At 40.5% G+C, this 23147-nt stretch overlaps 1 protein-coding gene across 7 annotated transcripts in view; it reads left to right on the forward strand.

Moving 5' to 3' along the window:
• The window catches only part of TSPAN4 (tetraspanin 4), a 477301-nt gene that overhangs the window by 383410 nt on the left and 70744 nt on the right, over window positions 1–23147 (forward strand). For all 7 annotated transcript variants that reach the window (XM_030038299.2, XM_030038293.2, XM_030038295.1 and 4 more), the window contains one exon: window positions 9271–9462. In XM_030038299.2, coding sequence (XP_029894159.1) covers window positions 9271–9462 — 192 coding nt within the window. The remainder of the gene's footprint in view (window positions 1–9270; window positions 9463–23147) is intronic.

The following is a 23147-nucleotide window of genomic DNA, read 5'->3' on the forward strand; positions in this document are numbered from 1 at the left end:
TTCCAGATCTCACGCATGTATTCCTCTTTACAACTGTATCGATTTCATTACAGTCATCCCAGGTGGATTTAGAAATTACATTTGAGGAGCAGATGAAAAACCTTTAACACTTCTATTTTGGCAGCAGTTAAAACTAGAACCTGAAAAGGGACGTATTCTGTTCGTTGTTGTGTATTCATCCCTTTCCCTCTTCTAATTCATGCATTTGCTCTGCATTTCAGTGAGTTGTCATTAACTCAGTACTTTACTCATAATCCTTAATCTGTATTAGAGTTCAGGCAAATTTCCAAATTAGCTGCTTGTGGCACTGATAATCACCATTTGTTAATATTTTGTGATCATGTTTAATCTTTTATCAGCAATGCTGCCTTAATAAGTCATCCTCACCTGTTCTATTTCTGCAAGTTTTTGCATCCTCAGTGATATGACTTTGCAGTATGGGGCAATTAAGTGTACTACAGAAGTGACTAATTAAAGTCAGTGGCAGTTAAGCACATGCTTTAAATGCTTTGCGGGATAAGGATGCGATTGAGCATGTGTTCTAAGTGTTTCAATGAATTTTGAGCCCATGAAAGGAAAACATCACTTTTAGATTGGGTGTATTAACTCATAACTGTTACAGTTCTGTTCTTTTGTAACTGTAGTTGATAGATAACTATGATTTAGAGGAGCAAGTGCGTAGGAGAATGCTACTCATAAAACAGCAGGGATTAACTGAATGACTTTTTATTCACTTCTCCATTAGCGGGGTGTCAGCATGATACTCTGTCTTTTGACGTCTTCAATTGTCCCCAAATTTACTTTAGTTGTATGAGACGGCAATTTAGTGGTGGAACTCAGCTGGGGAAGAATAATGAATTTCTTAAGGCTTAAGCTCTTGAGGCTCAGTCCTCACCAGGGTAACTGAAAAAGCAGCGTTTTGTATGTTTCTATTATTGACACTATGAAAACGAATGCCCTTCTTGTGATGTTTCTTTGCCCACCTTGAGCTCCAAAGTCCTGTCTGTAGACTTTCTAAGCTTGATTAAAACATTCTTGGTATTTGTCAGGCTCACACACTGGGCGGAATATCCTAAAACAAAGCCTATTTATAGGAGAGAAGTGTCTAAAAGGAAAGCAACAACACAAGCTATTGAAATGTGTTTCTTCAAACCTGTGACGACTACAGTGCGGTTAGAGGGCAGCGAGGGTATGAATCCTAGAATATCATGCTGGCAGGCAGAACATGAGTTAGGATTGTAGCCCTCAGCTACCTGTGTGCGTGTAACAGTTGCTTGCCTGTCATGCAGGATATCAGGTTCAGGCCCATGGAAGGTGGCGCATCACGTGTACCTGTACGAAATCATATTGAGCGCTATACACTGTGTTGCACCACTGACAAGACAGTGGCTTGTAAAGGAGAGGCAGACATCATGTTAATCAATTCATAAGAAGTTGTTTAGTATGACATTCAGGCCAGATCCTTGGCTGTTGTTGATCAGGGTTGTGACTGATCAGTCATGTTGGTTGACACCAGTAGGGAATGTAGGCCTGCAGCTCTTGGAGGTGTTTAGCTGCTGCTTATGTACATGATGACCCATATTGCAAGGTGAGATTTTTGTATTTGAAACTAATTTTTAAGCAAAATGAAAACAATATGGGATGCAAGGCCAAACAACTAGTTTCACAGAGCTTTTAATTTTTAACTGCTTATATGCAGAGCTGAAGAGATTGGCATTTGAAATGCTTCGTGCTTTACTCAGTTGTGCTCTTTTAAAGCATCTTCCTGTAAGTCATAGAGATACTAGTGAAAGAGTTCAACAGTGGAATTAAATGACACCAGAAGAAAATAAAATTTTTGCTTGAGAGAATATACCACAGTGAGTAGATGTTGTTCTGAAAGAAAGCGTCGAGTCTGGGAGTAGAGCAGCATCTATTTGCGCTGTGTAATTTATGGGGGATAATGTCTGTCTACTGGGTGGAGCTAGCACTGGTTAGGAGTTGAGACTGGACGTGTCTGTCTGAGAAGCAATGCAACTGAGACCCCCTCTGAATTAGATGAGGAAAGGATTTCCTGAGTTGTTCTGTTCTGTAGAGGGGCTTTGCAGACTGCAGGCTTGGGCTTTCTCTTTCTTTTCTTTTTTTTTTTTTTTCTCTTTCTGTACAAACCTTGTGATGTGCCCTACTGTTGAAATCCCACGTCTTAACAGACTTTTGAGGTCTATCCCAAGACTTGATAGATTGGAGACTTTTATGCTGTTATTTATGCTTCTCTGAAAAGATTTCTTCAGGGGACTGTGCTGACTCAGCCAGCCTGACAATCAAGGTGCTAAAGATGTGTGGATGGAGTATGGGGTGGAAAGGACATGCTAGCATTCAGCCAAGCTTTAAAAGGCTGCTTAGTCCCTAGAGGGGGAAATCAGGGAGACTTTTTACGATGATCTAGAGGATCTGTAAGCCCAGTTCTCATTGATTTTTTTTGATGCAAATTATAAGACAGCTCAAGTGCTCTGGAGTGATGACAGCCGAGAATTTGCTGGCAGCTGCCCAAATTCCATAAGCAATACTGAAAACCTGGGTCATGGCTGCAAGAGCAGAAGACAGCGCTACAGAGAAGGAAGTGCATGTGTATGAAGAGCTGAAGTGGAGGTATCCTTATTCTGCTTCAGAAATACAGTTAGATAATTTAATTAATTTTTTTTAATGTACTATAGCATAAGCGCTGTGTTGTTTCTAGTGTAGCTATTGATTGCACCAACACATGAGTCTGTTACATGTGGGCATAAGTTCTAGGATTTTCCTGCAACTATTCTATATCAAATTGCAAAAAAACTAGTGGACTGGGAGTGTAGAGGTTAGCAGGTCTTACTCCAGATTTGCTAAGGCTGAGAGGGAAGAGTCTGGATAGGATCCGTATGCCTACTGGAAAAGAAATACAGCTTTTATAGGTCCAATGGATCTGAGAGAAAGAAAGATTTTTAATTTCTTTCTGAATTTGGTGAATGAACAGATCTTTAAATTTTGGTTTGATATAAGCTATGCTTTCATTGATACAAACCCAAGAGTATGCCATGTAGGTAAGGAGAAACAGGGACTTAACTCTTTGATTGTTGTCTGTATCTATAACCCTATCTCTGAAAATAGGCTGATGCCAAGCAAAGCAAGCAAGCAAAAAAAAAAATCAAATTCAAACTATAAGTGAACATCATTAAAAATAGGGAGGGGAAGAGGGTGAAGTAAGGAGAACATACAAATGCACATAATGTTGAAAAAGTTTAATCTGAGTACCCTATTTTTGGTCATGGTCGCTTAGGGATGCTTAGAGAGAATATAAGAAAAAAGGAGAGCTAATACAGGACAGTTTTACCAGCTGCTCCAATTAATGGTTTAAGGTCTTCCCCTGCAAGGGCTGCATGCGAAATATCATTTTTAATAAATTCTAGGATACATTGCCCTCCTTTGATTTGTGTAATCCCTTTTTGAACCTGCTTATGTTTTGACATCCACAAATCTCTGTGGCAATGAATTCCAGAATTTAATTAAATGTTTTGTGAGAAAGTACTTGCTTTTTCAACCTGCAGACAAAATAACCTCTAGGTTTTTTTATCGCAAGAAAAATTAATAATGATCCTCTACCTTTCCCATCCCATGTTGGCGTTTATCAACTGCTACTGTTCCAGTCTCTTCGCTCCCAGGAATATGGTCCCTACTAACCGATCTTTTTTCAAGTATTTTTTCCTAGTTCTTTTTAAATTGTTGCTAAAAAGACACAGCTCAGATTATGGCCATTTTGGATGAGGTTTGTGCATACCCTTCAGTTCAGCACTGTAGAGCTCTAGAGTCTCAATACGCTAAGGGTAGAAATATGCTTCAGTTCCCCATTTATTACTTCATTTTACTTTCTAAAATCAGAGGCACAAAGGGATTAAATTTTATACCATCCTTTATTTGTTAAATTTCCACATACCATCCCATGTTTGTTGAATTTCAGACCTCTTACTAGCGAAAGAAATGCAGCTTGTGCTACACTGAGGTGATACTACTGGTAGATGTCACATGAGCTCTGCTAAAATGTCCATGCATGTGGTGGGACACTATCTACAAATTCAGTCATCCTGTGTAGTGGCTGTCGGTAGTGGTGGTGTGGTGCAGATGGATGTCTACGAGGTCTTTGGTAGTTTAATGGCCATAAACTGCTGGCTTGAAGGGGTTTTCTAGAAGTGGCCACTCCTTCCTCCAACATAGGCAGCAGCTACACCGACAGGTTGTTTGCATGGGCTTGTATAGAGTGCTGTGGTCCTGCATTAGCACACACGCTTCTGCTTTTTCCATGTAAATTCTTGATTCATTTCATCCTGTCAATGTATATACATATTCCATTTCCACCTCCTCTATGTGTCTAGCTGAAAGGAACAGTAATTTAAGTATGCCTTACATTACAAGAACATTTGCTGTATAATGTTCACATCACTACTATTAATACTTTGATGTTGATTTTTCCATTGTATACTCTTACTCCTTAGCTAGCGTGGGAAGCATATTCACACAAGAGTAACTGGATAGCAAGTGGACTGAGAAAGCCCTTCTAGTTTAAATATGTGGAGACTGGGGGAGGAAAAATCCTCCAAGTGAGTTAGTTTAACTACAAAACAACTGGTCATACTTCCCACTTGAATTCTGTAAATCAGTGTATTTTTTAATACAGGAGCAATTTTTTTTTTTATCTAAAAGAGGAAGTATGATGGGTAGATCGTAATCAGATACAATATGAGAAGCCTTGATTAGATGCATTTTCCATGTAATAAAACCAATAAAAAAACCACTTAAAGACACCAACACCAGTAGCATGAACAATGAGGCAATTTCTCCTGCAGTATTTTAAGTCCGTAGCTGTAACTTCAGAAAAATTTATTCCAACAACTTGCATATATTGGGGGCTGTTTGGGGTTACTTTGTTTACCATACTGTAAGATCAATTCTAAATGTATGCACTAAAGTCTGAATAATTTATTTTCTAGCCCATTAGAACAATTTGGAGGATCTAATTCCGGAGGCAGCTTTTCTGCCAAGAGAGTGAGCGTACATGTGTCTGTGTATCTCTTGGGGAAGGAGAGACAGACTGAATCTATGCTTTTAGAGTAAGCCACCTGCTTTACTGCTTGACTCTGCTGAATAAATGCTTATGAGCAATTTGTCCTGAGCAGAATAAACTGTTCCTTCCACAGCCAACTGCAAAGTCCAGGGCTTGCAAAGAACCCACTACTCGTGTCTTTGTACTCATGATTTTGCAATTCAGGCACACACATACTAAACAGTCTATTCAAGATTTATGCTGAAGTCTGTCCTAGAACAGACGCTTAACTCAAATCTCCTAAGTCTTAGGGCTATGACACTGTCCTTCCTTGTGTCACACTGCTTTGGCCTTAGAATAGAAGATTTTACCAAAAAAATGCAACTTCCATTGGGAAAAAAATAATGTTAGAGGAAGCTGCATTTTGTTTCAGAGTTTGCCATGAGCTGCCTTGCTTGCAAGAGAGTGGATTATCCTGAACAATTAGGTAAATAATGTGTTAAACATTTCACAAGGGAATTAAAAAAAAAAAAAAAAAAAAAAGCTGTTGTCAGTAGCCTGACATCTTTGAGGGGGATTTGTTTGTTTGTTTGTTTAAAAAAAGTCAACCCTGCACCGATGACATGGAGTCAATACAGACTCGTATTTGGCTGCCAATAGATCAGGTGCAAGCTGTAGACTTCTCGCTAATCTTTTTGGTTTAGTGTTTTCTCTTTTAACCATGCAGCTTCACTGTTTGCATGGAAGCCCCCAAATGTCAAGAATAGCTCTGTTAATGGTTTTGGTTTTGTTTAATTTCACATCTCAGCAAGCCCTGAAAGCTGTCAAGACTTATCATCTCATCACTCTCCTTCTGACTGCTTAGCAGAAACAAGGACTGGGGGTTGGGGATGGGGTAGGGAGAGAAAAACTGAAGGAAAGGGAATATCATAAATAACTAAATAAAATTATCCATAACGTAACAGCTCCTTAGATACCAAGATGAAGAAATCAAAACAGACAGGCAGCAGAGAACCAACTACAACAGTTTTCTCTGATCCAGAATAAATAAAAATGATCCCTCTGATCCCTGAATCTTAGACTGGGAATTAAGCTGCTGTTTAGTTCAGAATTGAGGGCGGGGAGCGAGCTCTTTGAATGTTTGGGAACAGAAAATATTTTGCTGTCATTGGAAAGGCTCCTGTGGCTTGGTGAGTCTTGGTTCCCTTAAGCATTTCCTTAACCAGGTGTTGGAGTGTTATGCTCGTTGGACGGAGACTTACAGGTGTGTGTCACTCCTTTGTGGAAAGGGGGCTTTAAAGAGCAGTTTAGTCTAGAGTTAAGGGCAGCCTCTGTTTCCCAGGGCCTGGTGTGGCAGCTTAGTGACTTTATTCAAGGACCAGGAGGGGACGTTCTGGTGTGGGAAAAGGAACAGGGCTGAACTAAGGTGAAGCAGCCCCCAGTAGTGTGTGCTGACATTTCCTAAGCAGCACTTTGTGAAATCCAGTTTGAGCCAGATGGTTTAATGGTCAAAGGATCCCTTTGTGCATTTCAGAGTTTGGTTAATCAACGTAAGAAAGAACTGTGCATTATCTCTTCAAAAATAGGAAGATAATGAGCTGCTAGACAATCTGATGTATATTAGAGTATCTCTGAATCAAGGGCAATGTAGTGAGATACTCCTGCTGACCAACTGACCTGAAATATTCAGCCCTGATCTAAAAGGGTACAGCCACAGTCATGGCATTTTGCATGAACCGTCTCCTGGTTTTGTGATGTTTTGTGCCGCTGGTGAATTCCTAGTTTCCGCAGACAATAATGACTTTGGAGGAAGAAGGCACTGGAATCAAATGTCCTAAGGGCAGCGATGTCTCAAGTATTATGCATTGTACATCATAAAGAATTGAATGGGCTATGGAAGAGCAGGCAAGCAGGTCTTGCCTTTACCGTCCTCAGCAGCGGTCCGTCCTTGCCTTTACCGTCCTTGCAGCATCCTCAGCAAGACCCACCTCACATAATACAAATGATAGTTGTAGGCGTCAGTGTCACTCAAAGCAGTGTAGCAATGCAGGGAGCACAAAAGGCGATGAAATAAGCTGCCTCTTATTGGTGCTGTTGAATTGCTTCAGAACAAAGAACTGACAATAATAGCTAAATGTATTGTAAGGTGAGGCTCCTGCTGCTGCTGGGCATCTGCCTTCGTTAGGCTTAATTGGGCCATTTGTGCAGCCTCACTGTGCATGTAGCTCCAAGGCTGATTTTGAGGCAGAAGCGCAGTTGTGCTTTCCATCCCATTCCTCAGCCAATTTAGTGCTATTCCTGACTGTATTTCAGCGCTCTGACCAGTTTGGTTTTAACTTTGGTGTCTGCCACCTCTCCTTCGATGCTGTTCTGTAGTCCAGTAGACCTTCAGAGTTTTATTCCCATTTTAGGGAATTTATTCCTAAATTTTTTTCCATTTTTTTCTTTCCTTGGGCCATGTTGATAGCTTTTGTTTATATCCCCTCAGTTACCCTAAATGATTTTCTATGGGTTACCTTCTCCAAGTATTCCTCCCCCTCCTCTCCCCTGGTTATTCTTCAATCATTTTCAACCATGCTGAAGACCATGGTCTGTAAGTGAGCATAGAGGAGAGGTATTTCCAGTGTATATGGTCAGGGCATGGACTGTCCCTCCGTGGTGCTTGTAGAAGGTACTTTGCGAAAGGGTGAATACGGTGATATGGGATGCCTATATATGAAAAGGCTGCTGAATTAGATGGTTTGAGCCCCTGTGTCCCAGAGTCTGCCTTCTCTCAGTGGAGACACGCAGGTTGATGCAGCTGAGGTACATTACAATGAGGTATAGTTTGGCTCCTTAGTTCTGAATAAAATAGACCGGTTTGCAAGTGAGGTGAGGAGTCCTGCCTTGAGACACAGCCGCCTTTATTGTCCCTTATTGAGGGGGAATTCAGTGGCATGAAGAGGCAACCTTAGCAATTAGCATAAGAAATTGCTTTGGCTTTTGTATTTCTTTTCTGTGTTTCATTTCTGAGGCTTAGCTCTGCCCCAGGATTAGTTCTGTCTTTCCTTCCCTGGTTCATGAGCTGCCTTATGTTCATCCACTTTATGCAGACATTTAATTGATATGCCTCTATGTCTGGCTTACTACTCTATGAACACGATTTCTTTCCTAGCCTTTAATTGATTTGGATAATAAAGTGCAATTATAAAACTCAATAAAAATTGGTTATTTTAAAGGGAGAGCCGTAAAGAAACCTAAGTGATGCTCTGCTGTGTGACTGTATAATAATGCAAAATCCCCTTTGGTTTAGTTCTATTTAATTGCTCAGCTTTACTCAGATTGTTACAATTCTGCAGGCTTTCTCGCAATTATAAACAGCATGCTTATAAATGTTTGTGTTTTTTAAAAGTTCCTTGTGTATATAATAATTGTAGATTTTATGGTTTTGTGGTGGCTGTTGCCTGCATTGGCATCCTCCCTTCTCCTTGCTCATCTGCCTGGGGAGCCTGTATGACTGTTCCCCTCTCAAACTTTTCCTAAGCCAGCCAAGTCCTCTTCTGAGGATTTAATTACCAAAGCAGTGGCCATATTAGGGAGTAAACATCTGTTTGGGTTTTTTAACATTACAGGAGGTTTCTCCCTCTTTCTCTGGCCCCTTTACAGTCTAAATGCTCTCTTGTTTCCAATGGAAGCTAGACCTTGGACAGGAGCTATCTAAGAAGAGGTATGAGGTGTCCTACCAGGGGATGCTCTGGCAAGAGTTGTGTATAGCATGTGCCAGGGATGGGAGATGGTGTATTGGGATGGGAAGAACAGGGGATCAAAAGTGCTTCAGCCATTCTGGGCAGCTCTCTGGGGTACCTAAATAGGATATGGATTTTTTTCAATCCCTTTGAGATCTGAATCTTTGGGAATTTCTCCTTTATTCAGTTCCTGCTTTTTCACCAGAAAGCAAGAGACCTGATATTTGAAGTTGTGTCTTGGATTTAGGAAATCTGGGTCTTTTTCTTGAGTGTTACATCTTACTGATGAGTTCCCCCTCTATAATTTTTATTTTCTTTCTTCTTTCTCTGTTTTCCCTACTGAAAGTGCCGCAGGGAGAGATCATTTCTTACTAAGTGTGACTGCTGAGTTTACCCCAACAGAGCTGTTCTACTGCTGCCATATTGGTATGGATTAATATCTGGGGTTGCTTGGATACAATAACTGAGTTTCTTTGTTTCTCTTTATTTTCCCAGTTGGGAGGCTGTGGAATCCTTGGAGTAGGCATCTGGCTGGCTGTTACCCAAGGGAACTTTGCCACCCTCTCCTCTTCTTTCCCGTCCCTTTCAGCTGCCAACCTACTGATCGTCACAGGAACATTTGTCATGATCATTGGCTTCGTGGGCTGCATAGGTGCCATCAAAGAAAACAAGTGCCTCCTGCTGAGTGTGAGTATTAAGCCGCTATGCCGTTGCAGTGTTTGCTGTCTTATGGTGCTAGTGCTATTCCAATGCATGTTACAGTGTCCTGTATTTCAACAGAAGTTGCCCACTTGACATTTACGAGATGTGAGTGATGTTTGAATCAGTCTTTGATAGCTCTAAGGAGCCGCTAGATCATTCCTGACCATGCTTTTAACCTGTCCTTGGAGGATTAGATCTGCAAGAAGGGAATGGTTGTTGGTGGTGTGGGTTTCCTTGAACTCTTCAGAGAAGAGGGTAATGTTTGTGAAGACATCTTTTGCAGGGTACCCTTGAATTATTTTTTACTCTGCTTTTGTAGCTATCTACTCCAAATGTCTACCCTGGCAGGACTGATGATCTGAAGTCCTGGGTAGAAAGATCAGTGTAGGCAGGAAACATTATAAAGAGGTTGATTTTGATTTAAATTGGAAATGAAGTCCTTCAGATTTGGCAATGCTGGTTTTGCCAATCATTAAGTCTCAAAAGGCTGAGATGTCAGGAAGCAAAGGTGCCAGCGCAAGGAGACTTCTGTGAAATCAAAGATTAATAAGGTGCCAGCTGTCCATGAGTTAACAGAGGCTTGAGCCACATCCCTGGCATATTTTATCAAAATGTAAGTTGATGCCACTCAAAGCTGGACTTTACGAGTAGTGAGTGCTTGCTGTAGTTGGTGTTAATGTATATTTTGGGTCTTGTTCAGCTGAAGACCAGAAAGTGAGGTGATCCTGCTGCTCAAGTCCAGGACTTCACCGTGAGGTTAGGCAAACCTCAGAGTGAAGTGAAGCTGGCATTTAGTTTGGTGAGCTGGTGATTCCTTTGTAAAAGGCTGTTCCTCACTGTGCTTCACATATCATTTTGCTCCCCTGGGAACTGCAGAATGAGTTGAGGCATATAGCCCCCAAGAAAAATTCACCCTCTAAAAATCTTTAAGTGACTGTGAGTTTCCAAGCCTCAGTAGAGGACTCTTTCCAGATGCCTGCCTTAATCAGTTGTTTCTGCTGATTTTTAACTAGTAGAAGTCAGGACTAGTCAGTCTAGATTAGTAAGGGCTATTTATGTGGCAGGTTTGAGACTAAAACGAACAACATAAATTGAAATTAAGGCAATTTCATGAGTCAAAGTTTACACTGGGAAGGCTGAAGTCAAAATCTGAGGCTGAAAGTCATTGACAATTTTAACAGTCTTATAAATACCCACTTTGTGGAGGAAGTGTCTGGCCAGCCAGATGTAGTTACTGGATTACAGCTTCAATGCCAATGCAGCAGGAGTCCACAGGGTGCTGAGTCTAATGGTATAGCTTATATGTGCAAAATTAATCACCTATTTTGTACGTTTTTGATTAAAGTCCTAGCTCAGGTGTGACCAGCAATGAGCAGTGTCTTCTTATGTGTCAGGATCAGGTCAGGATCTGGCAGTAAGTCCTCAGTACTGGAAGAGTTTCGCCCTTTAATCTCACATGGTTTGTTGGCCCTCATCACTCCTTTTGGCAAGGGCAAAGTCTCCCTTGATCAGCCATCATTGCTGCAGCTAGGGTGAATGTACTCAGCCAACCCTAGATGGGCATCCTCTTAGGGAGATGCAAATGTTTGTGGGTACTGCTCCTCCTAACACATACTGCACAATATTCAGAATCTAATGCCCTTTGGTGCATGACATAAGGACTGTACTTGGTGGATCAAGTTAAGTATGCAAAGGAATCCAAATTCATTTAGGAAGTCTTTGCATGGGTGAAATGAGAAGCTTGATCTGATTTGGTACCAGAATTTCACTCTGCCTGTCTTTACCTTTGTGTACTGTAGCTATTCAGCACGGCCTCTGTTTTACTCAGTTTTCTTCAAAATTGAGTTATGTTAGAGCTGATTACAGCTACTTTAATTCTGAACAAGCCCAACTATAGAGGGTTGAAATACAGTTTCTTTAGTCTACATTGAATTCACTTTTTGTTTAGTCTAGAGTAACTTCCCACAATGTACATTGGTACTTACTTACCCTCATTAAATATCAGTGAGATTTTTGAGCTCTTGTAAGTTCTTCTGTTGAGTCCATCTTTTGGAAGGGGAAGGGATGGTGGTAGGAGCTTCTGTTTCTGGGAGCAAAGCCTTATCATGTAGGTTTGTTCTTAGTCTTCCTTTCCCCAATTGCTGGTTCAATTTGACTAGTGTTTGAAATAGTGCTTTTAAGTTCAGGGCTGGGGCATTTGGTTTTGGCTAGCTCCCATTTTTCTAGGTAATGTAGGTAGCAAAATAAATGCTTGAATGAAAGAACTTGCTGAATATCAAACCAAGACTGTTCTTAGGGTGTGTGGTTGCTACCTCTCTTCATCCTTTTCCTATTTCACAGGTGTTCCCAACATTGTGTTCTGCCAAAATGAAAATAATCTCTTCCCAAAATATCTCTGGTTTTTGTTAAACATCCCTGAGAATGCCCCTTCTCTACTGCTTTTTAAGAGGACTGTTTTGTTGCAGCTGGGAGGTGATAGGATTTACCATCTAAGTTGTAAAGGGAAAGCTACTAAGCATTGGCGACCTTCTGTGTATATGACACATACTGTGTTTAATAGTCATTGAAGGATCAAGTCCTTACATTCCTTTCTGTGTTTCCCAGGCCACCACTTAACATCTGGCTTTGTTCCTGGTAGTAGCTAAGATTTGCTTTTTGAACTGAATTCCTGTAACTTATGTCTCCGGAAGGTATTACCACAAATGTGACAGCAACTCATGGAATAAGTTGTCTTGCTCATGTGTGATGTCACTACCATATCTTTTTGTGCAGCGTTTGGTTTAGCTAAGTTTTCCTAACTTTTCCTTCCATTTGGAAATAGGAGCTTTGATAGTACACAGACAGAGAAACTGAAGTCTGGCCGCACAGGTGTTTAAGTTGGGTTGATGGAGACTATTTGATTATATGGGTAGTATATTCTGTTGTACTACTCACTGGATAATGTATTTGATTCTCTTAATTTGCCCACACCTCCTGATATTTGGCCAGCCCCAGCACTAGTCCAATAAAGAGGCAAGTGCTAAACAAACTTAGGGAATTGGAATGGACAGGATTTAGACAAACTCTGCAGGCAGTTGAAACAGGTTTGTGGTGGGCTTAAAAGCAATGAAAAGCTATTAACAGAGTACTAAAATGAAAGCAAGAAGTAAAAGCTAGGATGTTGTGTCCCTTGCATGTTTCAGTAGTCTGTATGCAATAGTTTGATAAAGTGAGGCTTGAAATGGACAAAAAGAAAAGAAAGTGGAATAAACCAAGCCAGAGGAGTTCCCAGGGATGCTATCGTGGTGGGATGGCAGATACTCAAGTTATAACCTGCATATATGAGATCAAACATTGCTCCACTGAGCAGAATATTGCTGTGTATCTCTGAGTGAGTAGCAGGTTTCGCTGACATCCCCCCTTTCCTCTGCTCAGTACAGTGTGAGAGAAAGTCTGTGATGTTAATTACGACCACAGACAGTAATAAAGATGATGTGAATGTCATCTGATTCTCCAGATGCTCTGCCTGTACTGTATTCCTGTCACCTCCTGCTCTGAATTTGCACCCTTAAGATCTCCTTGAAGACACTTAACGGCATTATAAACATACGGACCACATGGACACACCTGGTTTAACCAAGGACAGTTTGGACCTCTACTTGCTGTTATCTCCTGTAGTGCACCCCATCCTAATGATAGTTTGATGGTAGTCTTTAGACCTGCAAGGACTGGAGAGAAAAATTTCCCCTGCAACAGGAGCACCTCTTGTTCTGCTTTCTAAAAGCATAAGAAAGAGGAAAGGCAGTTACAAGTTGGGGAAGGATGTAGTTGGGAGGATGTGCTGCTGTTACTGGGATGGGTGGTTTGGAGGAAGACATTAGAGATATTGCAGGAGGCATGGAGCACCACTGGGATCCTAAAATGGACTGGGAGGGAGCAGGACAGGAAGAACTACTAGCTCAACCCACCTGCATTGGAGGAGCAGAATTTTATGTGGTGTTAGACACAGCAGGATGTTTGTGTATGGTCTTGCCTTATGAATAATGCTACTGTTCAATGATGTGATAAGGGATGAGATTTCCTAAGGAGTCTGCCCGAGTGAATGAGAAATGAGCAGTGTCAAAGAGACATTTCAATCTATTTATATTTCATACACTAGGTTGCAGAGCAGATGAGACTCTGATCCTGTGTCTTTGTGTTCTCCCCATATGACATTTGTATCGGGTTGTCAGAGCAAACCTGTAAGCCCTTTGGTATTAGGCTGCTGTGTTGTTAGGTGTAAATGATAATAATTGCTTACCTCTGGCGTTTGCCAATGACTTTTGAAAGAAAGGAGGACAGATGAAGTGTTTTAAGTAGCAGAGGACAGGTGGAGAAAGGAGGTCGAAAGTAGAAGTAAAGTTTAATTTGTAAATGAGATTTTTGCATAGCTGTGTGCAACAGTCAGGAATGATCCACGTTAAGTCTCTGAATAGAGTGTTTAGCCTAAAGCTTCACAGTGTTACTGACTTGAAAGGACTTACCTCGTGTCCACCAACTAAGGAGCTGGCAGATATTCTTTATTCAGTAGCAATGTATAGCCAGGACAATGCCTCACTAATCTCTTAAGAAACAGGCCCATTCATATCTCTCTGCATTCAGAGGAATAGAATAATATGAAAATCTAAAACAGAGTGTGAAAAAAAAATTTAAACGGAAACCTCAACCATCCTATGTGTTCTGCAAAAATACGCAGATGGGGTGAGTTGTGCAGCTGTCATTCTAAGATCTCAGTGAACAAAGAATGGATATTTGCAATGATTCTTATTTGCTCCAGCTACAATGTGAAAGAAGATAAACTTTTCCATCATTAGATTCCCCTAGAGAAATCAGAACAACCAGCATTTCTTGAAATAAGTATACATCCTAGTGTATATAATCTTGCATCTGAATGTGGATGCAAATTGATCAGTGAAGCAGGCGAACAATGCTTTCTTGTTTCAGTAAGATTGCTTTGACATTTCTGCTATTCTTGTTGCTCAAGATTGTATAACAGAGGTCCCTCTGCTACAAGCTCGGCTGTAATTAGAAAATGCCAGCTTTGTTCTGATGGGTTGGGTCACTGTCCTGAATAGGTGACAGAAGTAATAAGCTAAGAGTCTGACTTGAGAAAGTTAATTTATAGACTTCCATTGATTTTTTTTTTTTCCATATTTATTTGATTCTATGTTGCAGGATCATCTAGCTGTACTGCAAATTCCTATAGGCTATCTTGAAACAAAATTAGGAATCTATTTTTGCTCCCTTCCCCATTGCAAATGTGTTATAGTTCTAATGTCCATCAGAGCTGTTAGCCATATCTATAATCTTTGTGAATTTTAGCAAAACGTTTAGCTTGAGTGCTCTTAACCCCATTGCAATGCATGTGCTTTTCAGCTGAGTGCAGGTCCTTGCGGAAGATGAGGCAGCAGCTTGGTGTACCACTCTAGAATGATCAGCTATGATGAATTGATCATAGTACTGACTTTAGGCAGGTGCTGTATGTGCATGTGCACATGCCATTGCTCTATGCTAAAGAAATTTATGCCTGATGAAGTACTTTTTTGTCTTTCATGCTCAAATGTTGACCTAGCTGATCCTTAAGTGTCTGTGTAAACATTGTCTTTTAAGTTAATTGCTCAAGATCTATGTTTGAGAAGTGAAATTGCTTGAATTCTCTTTCATACATGTTTAGCAGAGGTCTGTATTTGTAGGCTTGTACTGAAAAAGGTCATTATTCCATAGACAGTTCAGGTTAAAAATCTCAGCTCTGGAAGCTAAATCATGATGGATTATGTTATTTATTATCTGTATTAATAGTATCTGCTGCAGGCAGCCCATGAGATCAGAATGCTCGTTCTGTATAAAATTCCTGGTAAGAGGAGGTCCCTGACCAGTAGAGCTTACTATCTAAATAGATAAGACAAATGGAAAGTATTCTTATCCTCATTAGACAGATGGGGAGCTGCAGCAAAGTGAAACTAAGTGCCTTGAGTAGGCTGCACTGGGAGATTGTGGAAGAGCTATGAAACAAACCCAAATTGTCTAAATCTCAACTCAGTGCCTTTGTCATCTTTCTCTGATTACAGCACATGTCTAGCTGTCCTGTATGCTACAATGACCTTTAAGAAGTATTTAGTCCATGTTTCCATAATAGTAATGACAATTTTGATTTATTTCATTATATATATTATGTCCAAATGATAAATAAATATCCCAAAGCAAAGTTAGTTCTCAATTTTTATTTTGTTCAAAGTGCCTGATTGGGACAATTAGGTGGTTTCCATGAGCTCCACTGCAGGCTGTCCCAGCTGAGCTGATCAGCCTAATTGCAATATTACCTTCAGTTAAATGGGAAGCAGGGCATTCAGAGAAGCTGCCAGAAAGGGCATGTGAACATGCTCTAATGCAAATTTTTTTCAGATAGGAACTTACTTTTGGTCCAGGAAATCATAGTCACTGGTAAAAACTAGTACTGGGCCCTTTGTGAAGGAAGGATTTTTATGTCTGTTTGGTTGTTACAGCACATGTGTGTAGATACCATGTTTCCAGACACTTGCAACTTAAATAATAACCCATGTCTAGAAGGAATTAAGATCCATAGGCAGTTCTTTATTTCACCCTCTGATTTTGTGACACTTCCCCCCCCATGATTTGGTAGAAAGAACACATTCTTCTGCTCCTGGTTGGGATGTGCAACATGGCCAATAACCCAGTCAAAAGAGGTAGAGGATGAGTCTTGCTTGTGTAGACCTTGAGGCCTAAAAAGGCCTTAAATTTTTATATAGGGGATTCTTCACCACATATTGCCTATACAGGAATATATTAGAAAGTGGAAAGGGCTTCAAGTGGACAAAATGCTGATTCCTCTCTGATTACCCAAAGCCAGCTGTCTTCTTATAAAGCACCAAGGTTGGGTATGTTCCATCAGATCAAGGATTAGATAAGTAAGAAGATGGCTTAGATATGCCCTCTTTCCCCTTATTCCTGATTTGTGGATAAGCCTGATTTTTTTTTTTTTTTTTTTTTTTTTTTTGGTAGAAAAGCTGAAACAATTAATGAGAAGGGGAAAGAAAACAATCATTAACAGACATCTATGTGTTCAGCTTAATTTAAATGAGAACCTCATGTTAATAAGCAAGGAGTTCATCACAGTTACTGGAATGAATGAGATCAGAATTAAAACTTGATACTAGGTCAGGACTAGCTGCGGAAAGAGCTGGTACTCTATATGTATCTGAATGACTATCCAGACATCAAAAGGCTCTTATTTATGGAATAGTCCAAGGGGAAAATGAGTGCCCATGATGTTTTCTACTGTGCTGGTGAGTTTTTTCTGAACTTCAGCCAGCTCATCTGTAAGTGAAATAGCAATAAAGAAAATGAGGAAGAAGTTAATGAGTGGGAAGAAAAGGAGAATTAAAAAACCTACTGTTTTCAATAGTGTCACTGGATCCAATCAGAGAGTTGACAGATGAAACTTCATTGGTGACAGGGAATTTATTTCAAAGCAACTAAATGGGAAAGAAATAGCCCGTGAATTACTTAATCTCAGTAATTTAATGCTACAGACTAAACAGTAGATTCTCATTCCAGCTTAGCACATGAGCTTGTGTTCTTTTCACAATCTGAGTAGCAAAATCAGGGATATCGTGGCTGCAGCCACAGGAGCAAGCGATGCAAAGACCAGGAAGATACAATACACACAGCCTGAGAGCATTATACATCACATACAACACTTCTCTGTGTAGTACTGTGTTGCATATGAAAGCCCTAACTTTGCTACCTGTTTGGACTGCAAGTACTGAGCACCAAACCCCCGTAGTTTCGTTGCCTCTCCTTTATTATTAAGAATCTGCTCCTCATTGTCTTTCAGTTTTTAGCTCCTTCCGCTTGGCTGATACTGAAACTCAGGAGTGAATGGGACCTGTCTGAGTCCTCCCCTTCCTCCCTTCTTTTCTTCAGCTCTTGTAGCTGTTAATCAAAGGACCTGGGAACAGAGGAGAGAAAGAATAAAACTGTCTTCCTTCCCTCCTGTTTTTAGACTTGAGCTTAGGCTCAGTGTGTAGGAAGGGCTTACCTCATAGGGTAGTATTTATTTTTCTAATATAGACTGATGCAATACCACTAGTGCCTGATGTGCTTTGAATCATAGAATATCTCAAGTTGGAAGACACCCATAAGGATCATCGAGTCCAACTCCCTGCTTCTCGTGGGACTGCCTAAAACTAGACCGTATGACTAAGAGCATCATCCAGACGCTCCTTGAACTCAGACAGGCTTGGTGCTGTGACCTCTTTCCTGGGGAGCCTGTTCCAGTGATCGACCACCCTCTCAGTGAAGAACCTTTTCCTAATGTCCCTGTTCCTTTTTGTATTGCCAAGATGCTGCTTTATGGCAGTCAAACAGTGTGACAGTGCTGTGCAGAAGTCAGTGGAGCTATACTAATTTATGTCAGTTGAAGGCTTAATCTGTTTGTCTAAATGGCTATCAACTTTTCCAAGTTCCTAACTCCTGGTTGATTAATCTATTATTAGTTGTTAGCTGTGTATTAGCAACATCAGCTTCTCTGACAGTCTATGCAGGCTCAAGAAGATCACCTGTCACTTATAAAGCCTCCCTCACCCCATCTTTTGTCTCAGCATTCAACCAACTCTCACATGCCCAAGTTTCCTGAAAAGAAACCTGTCTCTGAGCCATTTCAAAAGGGGACTCAGGAACCAAGCCTCATCTTGCCCTACTACTGTCTGTAAGGACTTGAGGTGGGTCTCAGTTACTTCACTGCAGATCAAATTACCAGGGCAATTAAGTAATCCAATGAACCTCACAGTGGAAGAGCGGAGCATCAGACTACATGGTGGTCAGGAAAACACTTTGAAGGAACCTTTTTTTCTGCCAGAGCTTGCAGTCTCTGGGCAGATGTGTTCATTGTCTGATCTGTAAGACTGAACTCTGCTGATTTTGATGGGCTTTTCCTCCAGACCTAGGGTCACCTGCAAGATCTGGGAGGCAACAGAATTACTCCCATTTTGAAAGTAAAGGACAGGTAACCTGTGTGCTCCTTGCCAGCTCAGACATTCATGTCTCTTTTGAGCATAACATTTGATAATTTTTTGTCCTAACAATAAAATTATCTCCTCAGATAAAAAGCCATAGGCTTACCAAAGCAGCATGTGTGCTTATATTCCCAATCATTCATTTGCTATTTTAGCCACCTTAACACTGCTTCTTAAATTAAAGAGCAACACTGGCTTTTTTCTTTAAGGGTTAGAATTACCTGAACCTTAGAAAAATCTAACTCTGGAAGTAAAGAAATAGAGGCTAGTTTGTGTAAATCAGTGATGCCTACACAAGGTGTAGCCATCGCTGATTTGATGCTATAAACATTTCAGTTCCCCAGTAGGAGAATATTACCAGCTAAAAGGCAGAATTAGATAAACCAAATTGACTTGCTGTTCATTTTTTAAGCTACTGCAAGACTGACCCGTGTGCATCTGATGCAGCAGCCTCTGTGTAGCACATTTGGGAACAGAAAACTGGGGAGAAAACCAGCGGTAGAATTTAAATATAGACAAAATACTCTACCTTGTCCTTTTTTCCTCTTCTTGACCATCTGCTTCTTACCATTTCCTTCCCTTACACATGCAGTGCAGTTTCTAGATGCTATTTTGAGACTCCTAGAAATAAGAGAAATTTTCTGTTATAATTAGCAGGTGAGGTCCCATTGCAAGCTTAGCTCAGGGTATGCAAATATGTGTAAATGGAGAACTGCAGAATTTCAGAGTTATTTTTTTTCCCCTTCAGCTCATCATAAGTCAGCTGAGCAGCATGGTCATGTCATTTGCCCTTATCATCTTGGGGGAGCTTCTGTCAGTTTGCCCAGCACTTGGGGTCAGCCAGATGTTTGGTGTGAACATGAGTGTGAAGCCAGCCCTGCCGACTCACTCGCTCTCCCAGCAGGGGATGTGGGCACTGCTCGCTGCTGCTCTCCTCCTCCTCTCGGGGCACTGAGCTGTCCGACCGCATTTCATGCTGGAGCTCCAGATGATGAGAAATATCCTGGGGATGGTAGATTCAGGGAAGAAGCTCTATTTACTAAGTGCACAGGTGATGTTAAAGTCTGAGTAAAAGGTGTAAGTTTAGACGCTAATTAACTTTGTATGTCTTTGCCATAGATGGAGAATATTGGATTAACCCCAAGCCAGAGCCTTTTAGTTGTATTTGCTATTTCCATTAGCTATGTTAGATGGACTCAAGCAACTGCTTTGTTATTAATGGAGTGGTGCAGGGACTTTTAAGAGCCAGTCTAATGTTTTAGTTCTTCAGCTGCATTGTACTTCAAAAGTAGGATGAGTTTCTGTCTTGACTAGGATAAAGATTGACACCAGATAATGTCACACCTTTGCATTACATTTGCAGAAGAGATGAAGCAGCCCTTAAAGAGAGTCAAAGGCCAGCAATACCTTTATTTGTGCTAAGGAAAAATAATCTGTGATCTGTTAAAGGGGCCTATACCCACCTACTGTTGTGATGTGAGAGTGATACCTGGCTAATATTTGATGACACTTCATTGATTTTAATTCAGGTTTTGGAGAAGATGGAAAATGACTGGAAACACCACAAAATGCCAGTTAAAATCCTGTGACACATAGTATGGTGTCGTGGTTTAACCCCAGCCAGCAACTAAGCACCACACGGCCGCTCACTCACTCCCCCCGCCCCCGCAGTGGGATGGGGGAGAAAATTGGGAAAAGAAGTAAAACTCGTGGGTTGAGATAAGAATGGTTTAATAGAACAGAAAAGAAGAAACTAATAATGATAATGATAACACTAATAAAATGACAAGAGTAATGATAAAAGGATTGGAATGTACAAATGATGCGCAGGGCAATTGCTCACCACCTGCCGATTGACACCCAGTGAGTCCCCAAATGGCGATGCCCCTGCCCCCACTCCCCCCAGTTCCTATACTAGATGTGACATCACATGATATGGAATACCCCGTTGGCCAGTTTGGGTCAGCTGCCCTGGCTCTGTCCTGTACCAACTTCTTGTGCTCCTCCAGCTTTCTTGCTGGCTGGGCATGAGAAGCTGAAAAATCCTTGACTTTAGACTAAATGCTACTTAGCAACAACTGAAAACATCAGTGTGTTATCAACATTCTTCTCATGCTGAACTCAAAACATAGCACCGTACCAGCTACTAGGAAGACAATTAACTCTATCCCAGCTGAAACCAGGACATATGGGAATGTCAAGTCTCTCAACTCTCAGTTACTAATGCAGCAAGACTGAATGATTCCAACTGAAAGCAGTAATGAGACTAAAATGAAACACTGTTAATGTGTTAAAACTGCATATGTTGTATATCTTCCCAGAAATAATTACTGCAGATTTCTTTGAGCCTTATTGATCAGCAGGAGTTTTTGCACATTCATAAAAAATATAGTCCAAACATAAACAGAGCTGTACTATATATCCAGCAGGCATAAAGCATGCACGACTTTGTCACAATCACAATGAATTAACTATTAAGGCTTTTAGAGAATAACAGCTGATGAACCAAATTTAGATACATGCCATTTTCATAATGGAGTTTCTGTTCATAAGTTTGCTCATATACATTACTGCCTTTTTACAGTTTATGAGCAAACTTATCACTTTTATGCTGGGGAAAAAAAAAAGATCAGGAGGCTAAAGAGATTTACTTCCAAGGAAGTATTAAAAGAGCTAAATAGGCACAGCATGGCAGAGAGAGGGCTCAGATGGGACATAAGTCTACAAATATTCGAGGAGTCTAAATACTGTGGGCAGAAAGGAAGCATGCACGGTGCTGCAAAAGGTGGTAAGTAGGAGCAATGGTATGGAACTAACAAAAGGAGGAATTCAAACCAAGCGTCAGCAAAAACTTTTGGTACTGAGATGTAGAATCAGAATCCACTGTGATGGAAATTGATGGAAGCAAGCTGCCTTTTCCCTTTTGTTGTGAAGTTCATGTGGTAGATCAATTTATTGACTGTAATTCCAGTTACTGTTACTGTCTGGGCACTGTCCTGTCATTTCTCATTCATTGCTCTGTCTCTTTCTGTACAAGTCTTCCAGGCTGCAGAAGAAGTCATTTCTAAGATGCAAGTACAATTCCCATTGCACTTTTTCTTCTGTTCTCCTCTCCTTACTCAGTTCCTTGGAAAAGAAAATCAAAGAAAATTTTAAAATACTAAGTGAGCCTTTCATAATGTTCCTACTCCCTATGAATATGTCAGATCAAAATGCCTTTGGGGAATTATGTTAAACTTCTTGTGAGAACTAGTGATACATTAAACACTTTTGCTTTCAAAAGTGGAAGAAAGTTTCTATTTTTTTTTTCTTTTTTGAATGCTGATAAAATCTGTACCATATCAGTTTTTATTCTGTGGAAGTCATGCACCAGTATGTAATAAAAAAGCTGTTCTGGGAAACCTTTTAAAATGCTTGGGGATGATCTTCATATTGCTGTGCTTAGAAAGCCAGGGCCAACATTGGCAAGCATTGGTAGCTGAAAGCAGGTACAGGACCCCTATAAAGAGTGGGTGGTTCTCCAGTAGCTGGAGTTCTGTTTTCCAGTACCTCAGCAGGAATTCTTGCATTGATTTTGACTTTTCATAGGTGGCTTGATTTTTTCCAAAGTGTGGAATCTGCAGTAAATTTGGCAATAGTTTATAGCATTCAGGACCTCTGACAGCATTACCCCTTTTGGTACTTGACTTTATGCATCTAAGTTTGTTGATGTGTCTGTTTTAATTTGGTTAGGCATGGGCATGCTGCACTTCTGCAGGGAAGATAGAAGATTTTGACAATGCCAACCATAGTAATGAGGCATCTGCACTCAGTCTAGTAGATATTATTTCAATATAAATAATATAATCGATGATAAGAGAACAGGAAAATTACAAAGCATATTAAATTCAAGGAAAGTTCTTCATTTTCAGGCAGCTTGGTAAAGTGTGGCTGCTATAAAATCCATTAAGTTATTTTGACTTTAATGGAGCTCTGTGAACGTGTAGGTTATGGTTTGACTTCATTTATTCAAAAAAGAGAGATACTGTTTACACCTTCAGTATTAAAGATAAGATGCTATCCCTGTAGAGAAGGTTATGTGCAGAATGTGATGTGAGTTTTCTGATAGTATTTCTGTTCATATCAAATTATAATCTAAAAATCAATTAAAAAAAATTCTTTTTGGCAGATAGTTTAGGCCTAAAGCACAGTAACACAATCTGATAATCCTCCTTTAACTGAAAAATAAAGGACCTTCTCCTTTTGATCAGAACAAGCAGAGATCTTTCAAATGTGTGGAGAGCCTGCACTTTAATATGTGCCTTTGTCTTAGATCAGAAAAAAAGATAAATGTAATAATTGGGTAGTTTTGGGCCATACCAAGCCCCACATGCCTTTACATTTCTTGACACTGAGAAAGAATAAGATAAGGCTACATTTGGAGTGCTTAGCTCAATTTGGGGCTCCCCAGTAGAAGAGACACGTACACACCAGAGGGGAAGGAGTCCAATGGAGGGCCACCATGATGATTATGGGGCACATGATGTGCAAGGACGGACTGAGAGAACTGGGTTTGTTCTGTCTTAAGAAATTAAAACAAGGAGGAGATTTTATTCATATCTTCAACTACTTTTTGGT

The sequence above is a fragment of the Aquila chrysaetos genome, chromosome 16 (genome assembly GCF_900496995.4).
Source record: "Aquila chrysaetos chrysaetos chromosome 16, bAquChr1.4, whole genome shotgun sequence".
Lineage (NCBI taxonomy): Eukaryota > Metazoa > Chordata > Aves > Accipitriformes > Accipitridae > Aquila > Aquila chrysaetos.